General features: G+C 31.0%; 1 protein-coding gene across 1 annotated transcript in view; it reads left to right on the top strand.

Annotated features, from left to right (window-relative positions):
- LOC127738725 (uncharacterized) overlaps positions 1–17,955 on the top strand; it is a 53,813-nt gene extending 35,858 nt beyond the window's left edge. Inside the window, exons 11-20 of the mRNA XM_052250062.1 lie at positions 5,526–5,605; positions 6,652–6,781; positions 7,428–7,500; positions 7,996–8,069; positions 8,609–8,792; positions 9,238–9,330; positions 9,791–9,842; positions 10,912–11,061; positions 12,134–12,224; positions 12,820–17,955. Of these exons, the coding sequence (XP_052106022.1) occupies positions 5,526–5,605; positions 6,652–6,781; positions 7,428–7,500; positions 7,996–8,069; positions 8,609–8,792; positions 9,238–9,330; positions 9,791–9,842; positions 10,912–11,061; positions 12,134–12,224; positions 12,820–12,852 (960 nt within the window). The 3' untranslated portion in view covers positions 12,853–17,955. The remainder of the gene's footprint in view (positions 1–5,525; positions 5,606–6,651; positions 6,782–7,427; positions 7,501–7,995; positions 8,070–8,608; positions 8,793–9,237; positions 9,331–9,790; positions 9,843–10,911; positions 11,062–12,133; positions 12,225–12,819) is intronic.
- Positions 17,956–18,799: the final 844 nt, after the last annotated feature.

Below are 18,799 nucleotides of genomic sequence, written 5' to 3'. Positions count from 1 at the left end.
TGAACAAGGTTAAGTTTTCGTGGTCAAGTCCATATATCAGATACTATAAGCAGTAGGTCTACTATACTAGGTATATGGATGATTGTAAGGTGTACATGTCCAACTGGTAGGTGTCATCTGACCTTGACCTCAATTTCATGGTTCAGTGGTCAAAGCTAGGTTTTAAAGTCTTGGTCTTTTTTTCTAATACTATATGCAATAGGTCAACTATATTTGGTGTATGGAAATATTTCATGATGTACATGTCAGTCTCGCAGGTTTTATTTGACCTTGACCTCATTTTTACGGTTCATTTCTCAGTGTTAAGTTTTTGTCGAGCCTGCGACTTTTGTTGCAGAAAGCTCGACATAGGGATAGTGATCTGGCGGTGGCGGCAGCGTTAGCTAACTTCTTAAAAGCTTTATATTTTTGAAGGTGGAAGATCTGGATGCTTCATACTTTGTATATGGATGCCTCATGTTACAAAGTTTCCGTCAGTCACATGTCCAATGTCCTTGACCTCATTTTCATGGTTCAGTGACTACTTGAAAAAAAAGTTAAGATTTTTTGTTAAATTCTCTCTTATTATAAGCAATAGGATAACTATATTTGGTATGTGCGTACCTTGCAAGGTCCTCATGCCTGTCAGACAGTTTTCACTTGACCTCATTTCATGGATCAGTGAACAAGGTTAAGTTTTGGTGGTCAAGTCCATATCTCAGATACTATAAGCAATAGGTCTTGTATATTCGGTGTATGGAAGGACTGTAAGGTGTACATGTCCAACTGGCAGGTGTCATCTGACCTTGACCTCATTTTCATGGTTCAGTGGTTACAGTTGAGTTGTTGTCAAGCCTGCGACTTTTGTCGCAGAAAGCTCGACAGGGATAGTGATCCGGCGGCTAAGGTGGCGGCGGCGTTAGCTAACTTCTTAAAAGCTTTATATTTTAGAAGGTGGAAGGTCTGGATGCTTCATACTTTGTATATGGATGCTTCATGTTACGAAGTTTCCGTCAGTCACATGTCCAATGTCCTTGACCTCATTTTCATGGTTCAGTGACTACTTGAAAAAAAAGTTAAGATTTTTTGTAATGTTAAATTCTCTCTTATTATAAGTAATAGGATAACTATATTTGGTATGTGCGTACCTTGCAAGGTCCTCATGCCTGTCAGACAGTTTTCACTTGACCTCGACCTCATTTCATGGATCAGTGAATAAGGTTAAGTTTTGGTGGTCAAGTCCATATCTCAGATACTATAAGCAATAGGTCTAGTATATTCTGTGTATAGAAGGACTGTAAGATGTACATGTCCAACTGGCAGGTGTCATCTGACCTTGACCTCATTTTCATGGTTCAGTGGTTATAGTTAAGTTTTTGTGTTTTGGTCTGTTTTTCTTATACTGTATGCAATAGGTCTACTAGATTTGGTGTATGGAATGATTGTAAGGTGTACATGTCTAGCGGGCAGGTGTCATCTAACCTTCACCTCATTTTCATGGTTCAGTGGTCAAAGTGAAGTTTTTGAGTTTTGGTCTTTTTTTCTAATACTATATGCAATAGTTCAACTATATTTGGTGTATAGAAATATTTTATGATCTATTTGTCAGTCACGCAGGTTTTATTTGACCTTGACCTCATTTTCAAGGTTCATTGCTCAGTGTTAAGTTTTTGTGTTTTGGTCTGTTTTTATACGACCGCAAAAAAATTTTTGTGGTCGTATATTGGTATGACATTGGCGTCGTCGTCGTCGTCGTCGTCCGAAGACACATTGGTTTTCGCACTCTAACTTTAGTTTAAGTGAATGGATCTTTATGAAATTTTACCACAAGGTTCAATACCACAAAAGGAAGGTTGGGATTGATTTTGGGGGTTATGGTAATAACAGTAAAGGAATAAGGGGCCAAAAAGGGGCCAAAAATAAGCATTTTTGTAACTTCCAGACATAACTTGTGTGTTAGTGTATGGATCTCTCTGACATTGTACCACAAGGTTCCATATCACTAAAGGAATGCTGGGATTGATTTTGGGGGTAATTGCCTCCAAATTTTAGGAATTAGGGGCCAAAAAAGGGGAAAAAACAAGCATTTTTCTAGTTTCATGACAATAACTTGTGTGTAAGTGTATGGATCTTTCTGAAATTGTACTACAAGGTTCCATATCACAAAGGGAAAGCTGGGTTTGAGTTTGGGGGTAATTGCCCCAAACGTTTAGGAATTTGGGGCCTAAAAGGGGCCAAAAAACACATTTTTTTCTAGTTTCCAGACAATAACTTGTGTTCAAGTGTATGGATCTCTCTGAAATTGTATTGCAAGGTACCATACCACAAAGGGAAGGCTGGGATTGAGTTTGGGGGTGTTGAATCATAATGGGGGTTCAAAAAATTTTGGGGGGGGATTTATTTTTTTTTCCTTTTTTTTCTTTTTTTCCTTTTTTGTTTCTTTTAAAATTTTCCATTTTAAGTTGGTTATTTCTGATTTATATTTAAAATCAAATAATAATGATATGGTAGGAGATACACACCAAACAGGATGTGTAAATTATTATATAATAAGTATTGTGCAATAGCAAGAAATTTTCAATTGCACAGTATTGCACAATAGCAAGAAATCTTCAATTGCACAGTATTGCGCAATAGCAAGAAATTTTCAATTGCACAGTATTGCGCAATAGCAAGAAATATCCAATAGCACAATATTGCGCAATAGCAAGAAATTGTCAATTGTACAGTATTGCGCAATAGCAAGAAATATTTAATAGCACAGGATTGTGCAAATGAAGATACTTCCTATAAATTGCTTATTTGTTGACCAATTTCAATGGGGTTTTATTCTTGATTTCATGGGGTTCTTTAATATGCTGAATCTAACCATGTATTTAGTTTTTGGATTTTGGGCCCCGTTTTTTAAATTGGTCCACATTGAGGTCCAAAGGGTCCAAAATTAAACTTTGTTTGATTTCATCAAAAATTGAATATATGGGGTTTTTTGATATGCTGAATCTAACCATGTATTTAGATTTTTGATTTTTGGGCCCCGTTATCAACTTTGTCCACATTGAGGTCAAAAGGGTCCAAAATTAAACTTTGTTTGATTTCATCAAAAATTGAATTATTGGGGTTCTTTGATATGCCGAATCTAACCGTGTATTTAGATTCTTAATTTTTGGTTCCGTTTTCAAATTGGTCTACATTAAGGTCCAAAGGGTCCAAAATTAAACTTAGTTTGATTTTAACAAAAATTGAATTCTTAGGGTTCTTTGATATGCTGAATCTAAACATGTATTTAGATTTTTGATTATGGGCCCAGTTTTCAAGTTGGTCCAAATCGGGGTCCAAAATTAAACTTTGTTTGATTTCAACAAAAATTAAATATATGGGGTTCTTTGATATGCTGAATCTAACCATGTATTTAGATTTTTGATTTTTGGGCCCCGTTATCAACTTTGTCCACATTGAGGTCAAAAGGGTCCAAAATTAAACTTTGTTTGATTTCATCAAAAATTGAATTCTTGGGGTTCTTTGATATGCTTAATCTAACCATGTATTTAGATTTTGGATATTGGACCATAATAGATGAATGTCCAATTTAAAATTTTTAAGTTCTTAGACCACATTCAATCTGTGTTAGAAACCTATGCTGTGTCAAATATTTAATCACAATCCAAATCCAAAGCTGTATCAAGCTTGAATGTTGTGTCCATACTTCCCCCAACTGTTCAGGGTTCGACCTCTGCGGTCGTATCAAGCTGCGCCCTGCGGAGCATTTTATTCTTAAACTATAAGCAATAGGTCAACTATATTTGTTGTATGGAAGAATTGTTAGCTGTACATGCCTGCCTAGCATGGTTCATCTGACCTTGACCTCATTTTCATGGTTCATTGGTCAATGTTTAGTTTACTTGGTTAATGTTAAGTTTATGTGACAGTTGTAATAAAGCTTTATATTTAGGACTATCAACATAATATCAATGATTAGTAAAGAAGGCGAGACATTTCAGCGTGTGCACTCTTGTTGTGTTTTGGTCTGTTTTTCTTATGCTATATGCAATAGGTTTACTATATTTGGTGTATGGAATGATTGTAAGGTGTACATGTCTAGCCAGCAGATGTCATCTGACCTCGACCTCATTTTCATGGTTCAGTGGTCAAAGTTAAGTTTTTGAGTTTTGGTCTTTTTTTCTAATACCATATGCAATATTTCAACTATATTTGGTGTATGGAAATATTTTATGATCTATATGTCAGTCACGTAGGTTTTATTTGACCTTGACCTCATTTTCAAGGTTCATTGCTCAGTGTTAAGTTTTTGTGTTTTGGTCTGTTTTTCTTAAACTATAAACAATAGGTCAACTATATTTGTTGTATGGAAGAATTGTTAGCTGTACATGCCTGCCTAGCATGGTTCATCTGACCTTGACCTCATTTTCATGGTTCATTGGTCAATGTTTAGTTTACTTGGTTAATGTTAAGTTTATGTGACAGTTGTAATAAAGCTTATATTTAGGACTATCAACATAATCATATCAATGATTAGTAAAGAAGGTGAGACATTTCAGCGTGTGCACTCTTGTTGTGTTTTGGTCTGTTTTTCTTCAACTATAAACAATAGATCAACTATATTTGTTGTACGGAAGGATTGTAAGGTGTATATGTCTGTCTGGTAGGTATCATCTGACCTTGACCTCATTTTCATGGTTCATTGGTCAATGTTAAGTTTTCATGGTTAAGTTTGTTTCTTAGAAACTATAAGCAATAGGTCAACTATGTCTGGTTTATTGAATGATTGTAAGGTGTACATGTATTTCTCATTTGGTTTATCTGACCCTGACCTCATTTTCTTGGATCATGTTAAGTTTATGTGTTACTTGTAGTAAAGCTTTATATTTAGGACTATCAACATAAAATCAATGGTTAGTAAAGAAGGCGAGACATTTCAGCGTGTGCACTCTTGTTTTAAAATATATACTTCTTTTTCTTGTATGTTTTTCCTGACCAACAATTTTCTAACTAAAAGCTCTCTTATTTTTTTTTTATGCCCCACCTTGGGGCATTATGTTTTTTCGGTCTGTGCGTCCATTCATCCGTCTGTCCCGCTTCAGGTTAAAGTTTTTGGTCAAGGTAGTTTTTGATGAAGTTGAAGTCCAATCAACTTGAAACTTAGTACACATGTTCCCTATGATATGATCTTTCTAATTTTAATGCCAAATTAGAGTTTTGACCCCAATTTCAAGGTCCACTGAACATAGAAAATGATAGTGCGAGTGGGGCATCTGTGTACTATGGACACATTCTTGTTTAAACCTATATTGTGGATGATTCTTACAGAAACAGCCACTTCTGATAAAATTTGAATATAATTGTATGCAAAAAAACAGTTTTGTTGATGTTTGGTTCATAGTAGGGTGAGACTTATCCTCTTTCTAGTTTGAAATTTAATTCAATTGCTTTATATGTTATTAAATATTAAGTCTGCCCGCATTAAAAAAATTTGATTTCATGAAACCTGTCATATTTCTTTATTTTTCCATACAATTTTATCATTTCAGAGGGCGGATGATGAAGAAATTAAAAAAATAAAGAAACATTTAGATCAAAACCCTAATGTACCTCTTGATAAACCTGATCAGTAAGTATGATTAACTGTATATGAAAGTAATTCTAATGCAATTATTTTGTATCAATGGTTCTGATTGGATGACAATAAGCGTAAACTAAATTTGGGACAGTAAAACTACCCATGGACGTCCGAAAAGCTTCAAATACAATACAGTTATCTCTAAAATGACACTTTGGATATAGAGTACTGTGGATTCATTATTTGTCAGAAACCAATTTTCATGGTTATACATGTAGGTAAATCACAATTTGTTATGTTCAACAAAGTAGACATTTTTCATAGGCAGATTTTATTTTTAACGAATCCCCAAAATGCAATCTCCAGGAAAATACAATTTTTCTTCAATATATGAATATTGGTATACACAAAAATAAACAAATCCACAGTAAACTTTTAGATTTTCCAATTTGATAGTAGATTTAATTGTTTTATTAAACTACTAAATACATGAAATTGGTGTACCCATAAATAATGCCGACTTATATTGTTTGCCGATGTCAATCTTAATTACAATGCTTGAGCAAACTTCAATACAAACAAAGCAAGCAAGCAAACCAAACCTTTAACTTGCTAGAATTAGGATAACAGCTGTAACATTTAACAAAGATATCAGCTTACTAAAATGATATGTGTGTATACTAGAAAATCTTGATGATAGTCAAATAACTTTCTTTTGAAGGCACCAGATGGTTTTTAGAAAGTTACAGTGCACACAAAATGAATAGAATATATGTGTAAATTTTTTTAATTGATAATTAAAATAATTTTTTAAAAATCCATGAATATTTTTCAGATAACAAATATCCTTTATTAATTATTTGCATTAGTTGCCAGAGGTAAAATCATACTGATGGAGAATATTTTTATCCAAAATATTTAATATATATTGATGTTTATGTTCATTTTAATGTTCTTATTTTATATCATTCTTGGTGTAATTGTTGTTGTATACGTTTTAGATGTGTAACAGCTTGCTGATACTGCATTTAAAAAAAGAATTTGTAACTGATACATGTTTAGACTAGAGAACATATAACAATGTGTTTTTTTTTCAGGTTTCTGTATGATTTAACTGTGATACCAGATTTTGCAGAGAGAATGTTTTGTTTTTTGTTTCAAGAAAATTTCCAAGAAAGCATTTCTGTGATAGAGAATAAACTCAACAACTTAAAAATGACTTCTGATGTAAGATATTAATATGTTTGGTCATACTTAGAGAGAAATAAATGTACATATATAGTATGAATGTAATCAGCTATGTTTTAAATTTTATTAAGTAATATGGTTATGTATATTAATTAGATGACTCAAAAAATGTTTAGACACATTTTTGTTTAGGGGCAAGCTGAAGCCCATCTCCGGGTATATGTTTTTCTCTCTGTGTTGAAGACCCATTGGTGGCTTTGGGCTGTTTTCTGCTCTTTGGTCAGGTTGTTGTCTCTTTGACACATTCCCATTTTCCATTCTCAATTTTATGGCTTAGAAAATAGGAATAATTGCCATTGCGTCTAGTATGCCCTATTTTGTAAGTTAACATATAGTATTAGGTTAGAAATACAGGCTAGTTAGGAGCTACCTATTCAAATCAGTTCAGGTATATATCCTGTAATGACAAGAATTTATTCTTGGCAAGAAAGATTCCTTTACCATTGGTGATATGAATTATGTACCATATACTTTTTCATTGTATCTGCCATATGAGTTTTTTCCTTACTCAAACAAACTTTTAATCTTTAGGGTATCTGATGAAGTTTGTTACAGAAGCATTTTTTTGCAAAGGGAAATCATATCATCTTGTTTTTTTTTTAACCATGTGTATTTGTTATTGTAGACATTGATGAATGGGAAGGGAGTGAAAGATGTGTTAGGATTAGTGTTAGCTGTAGGAAATTATATGAATGGGGGTAAGTTATTATTAAACAATTTTACAAAGATTGTATAATACGCTAACTTATATGTGTTTAATTATATTATTGCTTCACCCATTCCTATATTTCATCTGTCTGGTCTTATTAAGACATTCCTTGAGAAAATTTAATCACATGTTTCTTTGTTTTGCTCTGAAATGTACTCTTTGGGAATTTTTCTTGATCATTTTTTTATATTGCACACTTTTTAATTTATTCAGCTTCATTGTAAAGTGAGCTTTGATTTTTTTTTTCTTTTCATTTTATAACAAATATTGTTTTTATTTGAAAGGGTTTTGACATGACCCAACAGCAACCATACCCAATGTTGAAATTTCCATGATATACCCTTAAAATTTTGAAAGTATTACTTGTATGCAGCATTACTTGAAATTGTTGTAATTAATCTCTCATTTGGTGCAATGTTCAACAGTGGCAGTAATAAATGCAAGCCAAATTTTCTGAATTTAAAATATGTTAATTGAATTTTAGGAAATAGAAGTAGAGGTCAAGCTGATGGTTTTGATATAAGTATACTGCCTAGATTAAAAGATGTAAAAACAAAGGTAGGTCAAGGTTGTTTCACTGTAGCCATATGTCTTTCCTTCCGTATCTCTTATATTCACATTTAAACTAGTAAATGGATTTGAACAAATCATTCAAAAGAACCTTCAATACCTTATTGCATTTCACTCTCTGCTGCTTTGCTGCTCAGAATGATTTGAAGGTGTTCACAATAGCAAAACATAAACAGATTGTTTCACTTGAAAGACTGACAACATATTAGAGAAACAATTTCTCTGATTGCTAATGAAATACAAAATTTCTATCACTCTCAATACTAGTGTTTGAATTTTAGATTATAACATGCTTCCTGCAGGTCACATGCTGTAAATATAAAATTTAAGTTAAGTGAAGAAATATTGTTTATACCCATTGGCAACAGAAGGAAAATATATATACATGTATACTTCCTTACAATATTCTGTGAGATAATTTAGCTTTCAAATGGAGAAAAATCATTACCTTATGGCAACAGAAGAAGAATCTATATACATATATACTTCATAACAATATTCTATGAGAGATAACTTGTTATTTCCAGGATAACAGATCAAGTTTGCTGCAGTTTGTTGTATCGACTTATATAAAGAAGTTTGATTATGACAGTGCTGGAACAGAGAAGGCCATTTTACCACTTCCTGATTCTAGTGACATCTCACAAGGAATGCAGGTTAATTTTGATGAAATAGACAAAGAATTAAAGAGAATAAAGAAAGAGTTTGAAGGTAATTTGGAAGTTTTAATATAGCATTATTTTTATCAGGTTTATTGAGCAATACTTTTGAAATAAAAGTTTACAAAACTATAGTCTAATCTTTGAGCTAATGATTGAGAATGAATTGTTTGATTATTTGGTTAAACCTTACCCATCAATACTGAAAGATTAGTGTTATGTTAAATCTCAATATGATATTCATTGTACAAGCTGATACATACAGTAACAAAGAATTGAGTAATCTCAAGAAGGTCTGGATGGGGTTTATAGAAAAGTAGAATTATGAATGGGTGCTAAAATATAACAAAGAGAGAATAATAGAAGCATAGAGAGCAAAACAAAAATTTAGGAAAATGGCCTTAAAATTGACGAATACAGAAATAAAGATGCTCACTCATGATTTGGTTAGATCTGGTTTCACTGTATTAAATAGTTTGTATTTACTTATCTTTCAGCTGCTTTTAAAAGATCGAATAAAGTAATTAAACATGCTCATGAAGATGATCTTCAACCGTTTAAAGCTGTCATGGAAGATTTCTTTGAAAAGGGTATGTAACCATTATTTTCCCTAATTACTTATTCATGATTACCTTTAAGTGAACATTTTATTATATATAATTTACTAATAAGTACTTTTCATATTAAAGTGATGCCAAATTTGGTATCCAACTTTTTTGTATCTCTTAAAATAGCTACAAGTAGTGTGGTATCTGCATATATATTTATAAAAAAAATCACATTTTCATACAAAACAGAACGTGAAAGATATCTAATATAGATATTTCTGTAATGACATGGCTGACAAGTATCCAGTCTGTAGGATTATTTACTGACACTGATCTGATACATAATGTCTTTTCTACACGTCTAATTATACACATATAATTATGCCGAATCGGTCATCAGTATAAATGATGAAACATTTAAGTATACATTTAAAATATAAATTGATATCCAATATATTTTTGTAAGCATGCACAATGATGAGATGTTTTACTTTCTTTTCAGGTAAAAATGACTTACAAGAACAAGATGATTCTATCAAAGAGGCTAAAATGATGTAAGTAAAATGTCTTTGGATTGTTTTCCATAAAATATAGAATATATCTATACATGAAGTGATAAGCAATATGAGATTATGTAGTTATTTTGGTTTCTTTCTTATACCACATGAAATCAGTATAGAACATAAAGGATGAATTGTAAATTGTTGTTTTAAGGTTGTTTGCTACTATGTTTCAAAATATCAAGTTTTTTAAAAGACCGTTATAAAATGATAGTTTATAAACAAAGGTACTAAAAAAGCAGAAGAAAATGAAGGGTCCTTGTGCTTGTTTTCGAGATATAAACCATTGAAAATTTGGCGGGAAATGATACTCTCTAGATTTTTCATACTTTTAACATTGGCCGCTTTTTTCTTTTAAAAACTATGAAAAAATAACAAGGATTTTATAAGATTTTCAAATATGGCTTTTAAAACTATATGTAATAAAATTATGAAAAGAAAAGTAGGGGTTAGCGGGCAAAATTTTTTAATGGCAATACATGGATAAAACTAGAGGATTTCAAAAAAATCTTGCAAAAATTCAAAAACAAGAGGAGCGAACATCCTTAATTGAAAATTATTTTGAATACCCTTTATATTACTTCTGGAGTAAATTTATTCTGATAAAGAGAAATAAGAACATAACAAGCAGGAAAGAAGACAAAATAAGAATTTAAAAACATCCGAAAAAAAAAGGATTGAAAGAATAGTCAACATAGTAAACTTGAGTACTAAGGATGGTAATAAGAAACTTTAACTCAATTTTTCATCTTTGATACTATGTTGATATTTAAACGCATACAAGAAAGAAGGATACACAATATAAAATAAAATGTGGTATGATTGCAAATGAGATATCAATAGTTGTATAACAGTATTTTTCACATTACCCTAAGCATGCTGTAACTTAATAGTTTTTGCTGACCCTTGTGATCGTCTTGATCTACATTTGAGGCATAACTATAAGCTTTTAAACATCCATGTGATTATTTTTTAGGTTGTGTATCCATGCCTTATATAAACACATCTAGTCGTTTTATGTGTTTAATGAAAAAGTTATCCATTTCAATGTTTTAATTTACAGGTTTGATGAAATTGTAATTTACTTTTGTGTAAAACCAAAGTCAGGAGATAAGTTTGTCACTCCAGAGTATTTCTTTTCATCATGGTCATCATTCTGTGGGGATTTTAAACAAATGTGGAAGAAAGAACAACAAAAAGTCCTTAAAATAAAGTAAGCTTGTCTGTCAGTCACATACAATATATAATATGCTTTCTTGATGATTGATCGGTTTGTAGAAAAGTTATCGAAGTTTGATATCAATTCTTACATGAGATCATTACTGTAAATGCTGAAAATAATCTGTGTAATTTCAATCATATACAATAGGCCAGGTTTCAGATGATATACCAATTAAAGATGCTAGGAAATTTTTATCTCTTATTTTGCTTCCTTTTGTCCTAATCACAATAACTTTGAATGTAGAATTACCTTGGGAATTGGATTGGAACTTAAAGTCATATGAAACTTCAAATTAAAAAAAATGATGCATATGATTTTTATTACTAAATGGCTATTTTTTATTACAAAACTTATATACATAAAATCTTTTCTGAAGAAAATTCTTTAATTTGTCCAAATTCAGAAGAAATTTACTTTTTTTTATTTGTTTGCTTCCAGCCAACAATTCGTCACGACATGTTTTCCGTATGCAGTTATCTCAGCATGACCTTTCTTGTAAAAATCTGGAGATCGCAATATGCATGTGAAGGGGAAACCCAAATTGGTAAAGAGAGTCAACAAATGTAAACATGGCTCCGTCATCAAAATAAACTGTATATCTTATTGTACATGTTATACACGTGTTTACCTGAATATTCATGCTTCTTTGTTGATTGTTTACAAAGGTAACAATGGGTAAACTTCGGTTTAAAAACACGACCATTAATTAGCTGCCATATTTTCACAACACTGACCAAGTGAAATATTTTTTTGACGATAATACGATATGGATACGTAAAAAATGAAAAAATCGTGCACAGAAGACTAAGTTTATGATATATGCATGCATTGGTTCAAGAATTGGATTAACATTTTTTCACCAGTCACTCGTTTCATATGACTTTAATATATTTGTTTTAAAGACTCTATATTTGTTTGACCTTTTACACTAAGAAATTGTGTAGCCTTTTCCTGCAGAATTCATGTAGCCCTGACAGAATCTCTATATATATTATTGAAATGAATTGAATAATCTCCCAATTTTATGAAAAAACTTTGTGTATATTGACTTTTATTTCACCAGAATACAAGAAGCAGAGAAAAGATTTAAGCAATTACAGGATGGTAAGAAGGCTGCCTTATTGAATACAAGAACAAGAAAAGCTGGGAGTTTGGTGAGTTAGAAATATAATGAATAATTTAAGTTTTTAACATTAAGCAAAAATCCTGGTTAAAAAGAGAGCTGTTCTATATAAAATAGGAGAAGAGAAAATCTGAGAGAAGTTAGTAAGAGAGCAGCTGTTAAATACAAGAACAAGAAAATATCTGTTTGTCTTGTATCATTTCTCAAGGGTTTTTTGCTAATTGGAGAATTTGGTGTTGATGGCAGATCTTAGATAATTTCTGTTCAATTTATTCACATCTTTTTCAAGACTTGAAATGACCTAGAGTTTGACATATTGTATTGACACCTGCCTATGAACACTGTATGTTGCCTTCTAGATGTCTTTTGGTTATTTGTGTTGTTTGGTTGCTGTCTCATTGGAGTATACCTCCCACATCTCATTTTATTTTTGACCATAAAAGATAGAAGAGGAATGCAACATTTTTTAACAAAGAGACAAAAAATTAAGGATTGTCAAGTAAGCAAGCGATAATCTGGATTATCAATATATTTAAAATAAAAACATGCAGCAATAGAAAAATGTTTGTTTGAGATAATATGATTTAAAGACTTGTTTTCTGACTAAGAAATTTTCGATTTTGCAGAAAGACAAATTGGCCAGAAAAAACATGCTGTGATGATAGAACGCAGAAAGGGACACAACTCTGTCTCATATTCCTTATGCATCATACTTATTGTACTATGGAGGGTACATATGATATTTTGCTGCAGCTTACTTGCCAGACTTTATACCACCATAACAGGTTGTAGTCAAAGAACTGTTTTATAGTTATGGTACAGTCTAAACTTTAAAAACTACAGTGGCACACTTGCCAAATATGCAAATTTAAAAATAGGTGGTTTCCTATTCTAATAATAGTTGATTTTTATCAATGATTGAATCGATTTTTCTGCTCTCTCACCATAAGAAAAATTGGGAAATTGCTGGAACTACTTTTCCAAGACGACTAACCTTTCTCAGAGGAACCTTTCAACATAATAAAGAAATAAAGAGGTTCATATTATTCATTTAGAGCTCTGCAGGATCAATCTAAAGGTCTTTCTTAAATATAATTCAAAGATAAATTTAGTTTGTAGACAAATCTAAATACTAATTTTAATTAGGTTGTGTACATTTTTAAAGTTTATAAATGATAAATCATCTATTGAAATATATACAGAAGGTTGTTAAAATAGTTGTGACTTTATGCATTTATTTTTATAGCATTTTTTTGCTGTTATTTTTTTAAGTGTTTTTGTGATGTATGATATTTGTGATATTTATTGAAGTTTTGTTTCTCTCTTGTTACTTTCTTATTGTTGACTGTCATGACATTTTTATTCCAAAGTAAGTTTTTCTTCTTTGTATCAGACTCTAAGGGTTAGTGATTTGTCTATTTATGAATAAATTTTCAGGAAGATCAGGTTTGAAAGGTACTGAAGTATTTATATGTTAAGGCCATAAACAAATTATATAATTGCTGTGGTTTTTTTTATTTATTATGCTGAAAATATTGCTAAGTGAACATTTTTTTTATTTCTAAATAAAGTTGAGTTTTTTTTTACTGATGAGCAGCTTAAAATATGGTGAGGAAACAACATATTTGATTTTTTTGGTTCCTTCTAGCTATCAAAATTTCAAAGTAAATGAGAAAATGAGCAACTTTTTTTTTAAAGTTGGATAAATTAGAGCATTATTATAATTCTTTTTATAAATTAAAAACAACATCTTAATTTTTTAGCCTTTGACTTATATTAACTGTAATTCCTTTTAGTACAATGATGATTGCAAATATATTTAACTTACAAAACTTGTAGTCTGTAAATGATATGATTATTAGACACAATATATATACTGTTAGTTAGTGATACTGACATTTCTGAATCACTTATTTCTTGAAATAGAGGAATATGTGTGAATGCAATTTTTTGTGCATACTGTTAGATAATAATTTTCTTAATACTAAACGAAAATCACATTTATTTTTGGTAGGAATGTTTTTTAATATTTTTTATTGAATTCTTCTTTGCAGTAGTTTGTATAGTCTTGTATAATACCTGTTTCATTTATTACATGAAGATGTGAATTAAGATTAACTTAACAGTGAAATTTCAATTAGCTATCAATTTAAATTCATGTCAAGAGAACTATTAAAGGGAGGTCATTGATTTCTAAAATTTCTCAGATAAACCTCATTGGAAACCTTGGTCAGTCAACTTTTGTTTAATCATTTAATGACCTGCATAGTCCATGATTTTTGTGTTGAGGTTGTGACTAAAGTTTTTGTTGGTCAATGTTAGAATTATTTTGTACAATATACTGTGGATTCATTATTATTCTTTGGATATTTATTTTTGGTGGATTGAACATGAAATCAAGTATCCAAGAAAAAACTGTTTTTCCTGAATCCAAAAGAAATGAATCCACAGAACTCTGGTACAGTTTTACATGTTTAATTTCTGGATAGGCAGTGGAAAGCAGGATAATGCTTCCTTGTTCATTCTTCTGTAATAAGCTACTTTCAATATTACAATCAGAAGAGCAATCAACTATGTCTACTAATGATGATTTGCAGTCATGTTTAAATGACAATAATGGCAATCTTTGCAATATATTAATTTTACACCAATTTGTATTTTACTTGCACTATCATCAGTACACTGAATTTACTCCTAATATATATATAGGGAAAAGGGGGAGGTTAACCTGGGTAAAAAGAGATCACTTTTTTCGTCAATAAATTGTTTGTGATAGAAAGTTTCATCAATGCTTTTTAAGCATTCATGTAAAAGAGAATTGAAAGAATCTGTGTTACTTACAAGCTTACTTTATATTTATGCAAATTATTGACACAAACGTACCACTGATTTTTACGAGTTATGTCCCTTAACTTGGTTTTATCTCCCTTTATAAACTAATTTTTGTTTTCCTCATATTGACATCAACCTAAGATAACACAATCTTAAAGTTCACCACTTTTATCATTCAAAACCTTGCCATCATTTGAATCTCTGTTTTTTTTTTGTGAATTATAATTTCTTTTAGATATATGTGTTCCTCACTAGTTATTTGCAATCTCAATTTTGATATCTTTACCTTTATAGAATATTGCAATCCTTTTTTCTCATTTCATTAGTTTACTTTAATAAGTATGTACATGCAGTAATTTTATGTAGATTTTCACTGTAAAAAAGAGCAATGTTCTCTGTTCATAATTTATCCCCACAACACTCTTCACTAAAAATCATTTAAACTGTCAAGTTTATTTTACAATCATGAAGATATTTTTAGAATTTTTTTACATAGTACATGTAACAACAAAACCATCACAATCTAAATCAATTTATAAATGCTACTTAAAAAAATCATTTATCTCAAAATAAAAATTGAAAATTGAATATGGTAATACAATTTATATCCAGTCAATTTTTTGCACCAATAAAAACATCAAATCACTCATTCTTAAATAAACAGAAGTTAAGCATTTCCATTTATGAATCATTTTTGAGCAGTTCATTACATTCCATTAGTCACTGTTTTGGTGTGTTGCTACATTTTCTCATTGCATTCCATATTTTCTTTAGGAAAGATTCCAGCAGTTGCCATTTTGGTGTGTTATAATACTAAATCATTGCATTCCACATTTTCTTTAGGATTGTTTACAAGTTGGGTGCATATATTGTGATATGTGTTTTTTGAAATCCAGATGTGTAAATATGAATTGTTTAGTTCTAGTCATAACAAATTAGGTGCCTTGTTGACTAATATATATCACTGTTATTTTATGGATGGATTTTTTGGTTTCATGGTTTCAAAGAAATCATTTGATAAAACTATCAACTTCCATTGTTTTCATCCAGCTTTCATGCATTCCATTTTCACTATTCAGCTATTCACAGTATGCATAAATTTTATGTGTTCCTATTTTTTAGGCAACAGTGACATTGATCTATGATGAGTTTATGATTACAGTGAGAAAAAAAGATGTAGATAAAAAATAATGTTTTGCTGTTCGGACAAAACGAATTATATCCTTTCTTTCTATAACTTAGAATTGATGATGTTCAGCATAAAAAAACTCATATAAAGCTGAAAAGTAAGAATTTTAATTTGTCCATGTTTTACTACCAGTAAGAATAAGGTAGTTGGAACATGGTAAAAACTGTGGACAAGTCATTCATTTTACATTTCGTTTAGAATACCGGTACAAACTTTTTGATAATATTTTTCACATTATTAATTAACAGAGGATATGTTAGATAGAAATGTTTGTAGTTTCTGATCCTTGAGATGGAATAATAATTAATCTTCATCTCAGATTTTCATTTTAGTGACAACTGATTGATATTTTATCATTTCTTGCTTTTCATAAAACTTACAGGCTATGGGTTCATTTAAACAGACAGGGTCAAATAGCCCAACAATTTTTATGTAGACAACTGATTAACATTTTGATATTATATTATGTATGTATCATCATCATTAAGAAGGAGAGGCCTTGGTGGCTGAGTGGTCTAAGTGGTTCATCTACTGTATCAATAGCCTGTCAACACTGAGGTTGTGAGTTCAAACCCCCATGTGGCAGGTGCGTTTGACTCAAATATTTATTACTAGGATTGTCACTCAGTTATTCTGCAGATGGTCTGTTGATTTTTCGGGACACTCTGGCTTTCTTCGCCAATGAAAAAAGGCTGCCATGAAAAAACATATAGTGCTGAAAGTGGCCTTAAACACCAATCAATCATTATGAAGGGATATATAAAGTTTTTGGTGGGAGTTATGCAATACTACTGTTTTTAGTAGAACATAATAAAACTATTATCTTTTAAATAAAAATTTAAAGAGGATTTTTTTTCCTCAATGAATTTTGATCAATATCAAAGATAATGTAATTGTTTAATACATTCAGGGTTTATTTTTCAATGAATTTAAGCTGGTTATTAAGATGATTTAATAGTTGTATATATTGTGAAAATGGCACAAGTAAAAAATTGATTTTATAACATTCAATTGAAAAATCAGTACTTCTAGACTTAGTCATATAAGTTACTGAGTTTGTAGAGTTATTATTTGTTAGCAGATAAATACGTTACACCTTGTTAATGAACACACATATATTGCATTTATATCTTTTATTTATTGATTAATTGTTTAGTTAGGTGTGCCCTGCTAAACAGCAACTACATTGTACAAATACCTTTGAAACGATTGGGTTCAGGTCACATAGATTGAATTTTCAGTCTTTTAACATAGTAAGATTGAATAAGTATCTTGTCCTAAGAAATCAGCTGGTTGATATGTCTGTCAGCCAATTATTTACAAAGAAACATGGTTGATCTTATTGTTGATCTGCATAGCAAAAAGTACAGCCTCAAGTCATGATCTGTAATGTGTATAATGAATTTTTGATGGTATTTTAAACACATTATATCAGTACAGGACCTCATTTCTCAAGAGATCTAGTTTAAGATTGATCTGACTTTATAAATTTTCAAAGTTTGAAGAACTTATGACAGGAATGTTTGTGAAACAATAGCCTGCAGTCTCTTCTCAAAAGATTTCACTGCAGAATTTGATAACTTTGGTTTAGATTGCAAGAACCGTCAATACAGAAAGTTATATGAACTTACACTGTCATTCCATATGCCAGTTTCTCTATGAGATTTGTTATTTTTTTTAAATATTTTTATAGAGTAAGCATTGATACATTTTACTAAAGGCAATAAAGCATTTCACTATATTTGTGTTTTCTTCTTTTTTATTGTGTATTTAGTACACATATATCGTCTAAAATTGTGAAGAAAGGAAAATTACAAATGTACTATACTTCAAGGTAATTTAAAAAGGGTTGGAATGGGACATTAAATCCATCAAGAAGAGTGCAGGGAATGAGGATGTCTCCCTGACAATACATAGGTCACCTGTTTCAGTTAAATTTACTGGGTTTCTCCCAACATGCCCTTTTTCCTGTATATGCATGTAATATTGGCCACTGGTTATTAAACAAACATCAATCCTATGTAACTTCAAAAAACATTATATCAACATACCATCAAAAAGCAATTATATTGCTAGTTGGTATAGAGCTTTCTAACAAAGTATTATGGCTCCAAACTGTCTGCTTAATCTGATCATATGATGTGGTATATTATTTACCTTTGATTATCAATACTGTGACATCTTTTCCTTACATGCTTAGACCCATTGTTCAACAGCCTCATTCTAGGATTTTCCTATCTCATTTGATTCCATATAGCCAGAACATGTTCCTCTTATGGGGATTTAACAGAGATGTAATAACTTAACAACTGCTCAGTTAAATTCTTTACCAAGAACATCTTAAGTCATTTCTTACTATATATAGGAACCTGGTTTCACTCTGATTTGAGTTTCCATGGGCAGATTCAAGGGGGAACACGGTGAATGTGAGACCCCATTATATTTGAAAATTTTAACTCTATCTGCGCAGCAACACTCCCAAGAGCTGGGCCTCTGCTAACCTCAAATCCTGACTCCTGAATCTGCCCCTGGCTTCATGTGATTCAGTTCTATGATTTTTTCATGCCCCTGCTGTAGCAGAGTGG

The sequence above is a fragment of the Mytilus californianus genome, unplaced genomic scaffold, assembly GCF_021869535.1.
Source record: "Mytilus californianus isolate M0D057914Y unplaced genomic scaffold, xbMytCali1.0.p SCAF_4, whole genome shotgun sequence".
NCBI lineage: Eukaryota > Metazoa > Mollusca > Bivalvia > Mytilida > Mytilidae > Mytilus > Mytilus californianus.
Note: the sequence above shows the minus strand (reverse complement) of the source record. Positions and strands in the feature narration are given on the sequence as shown.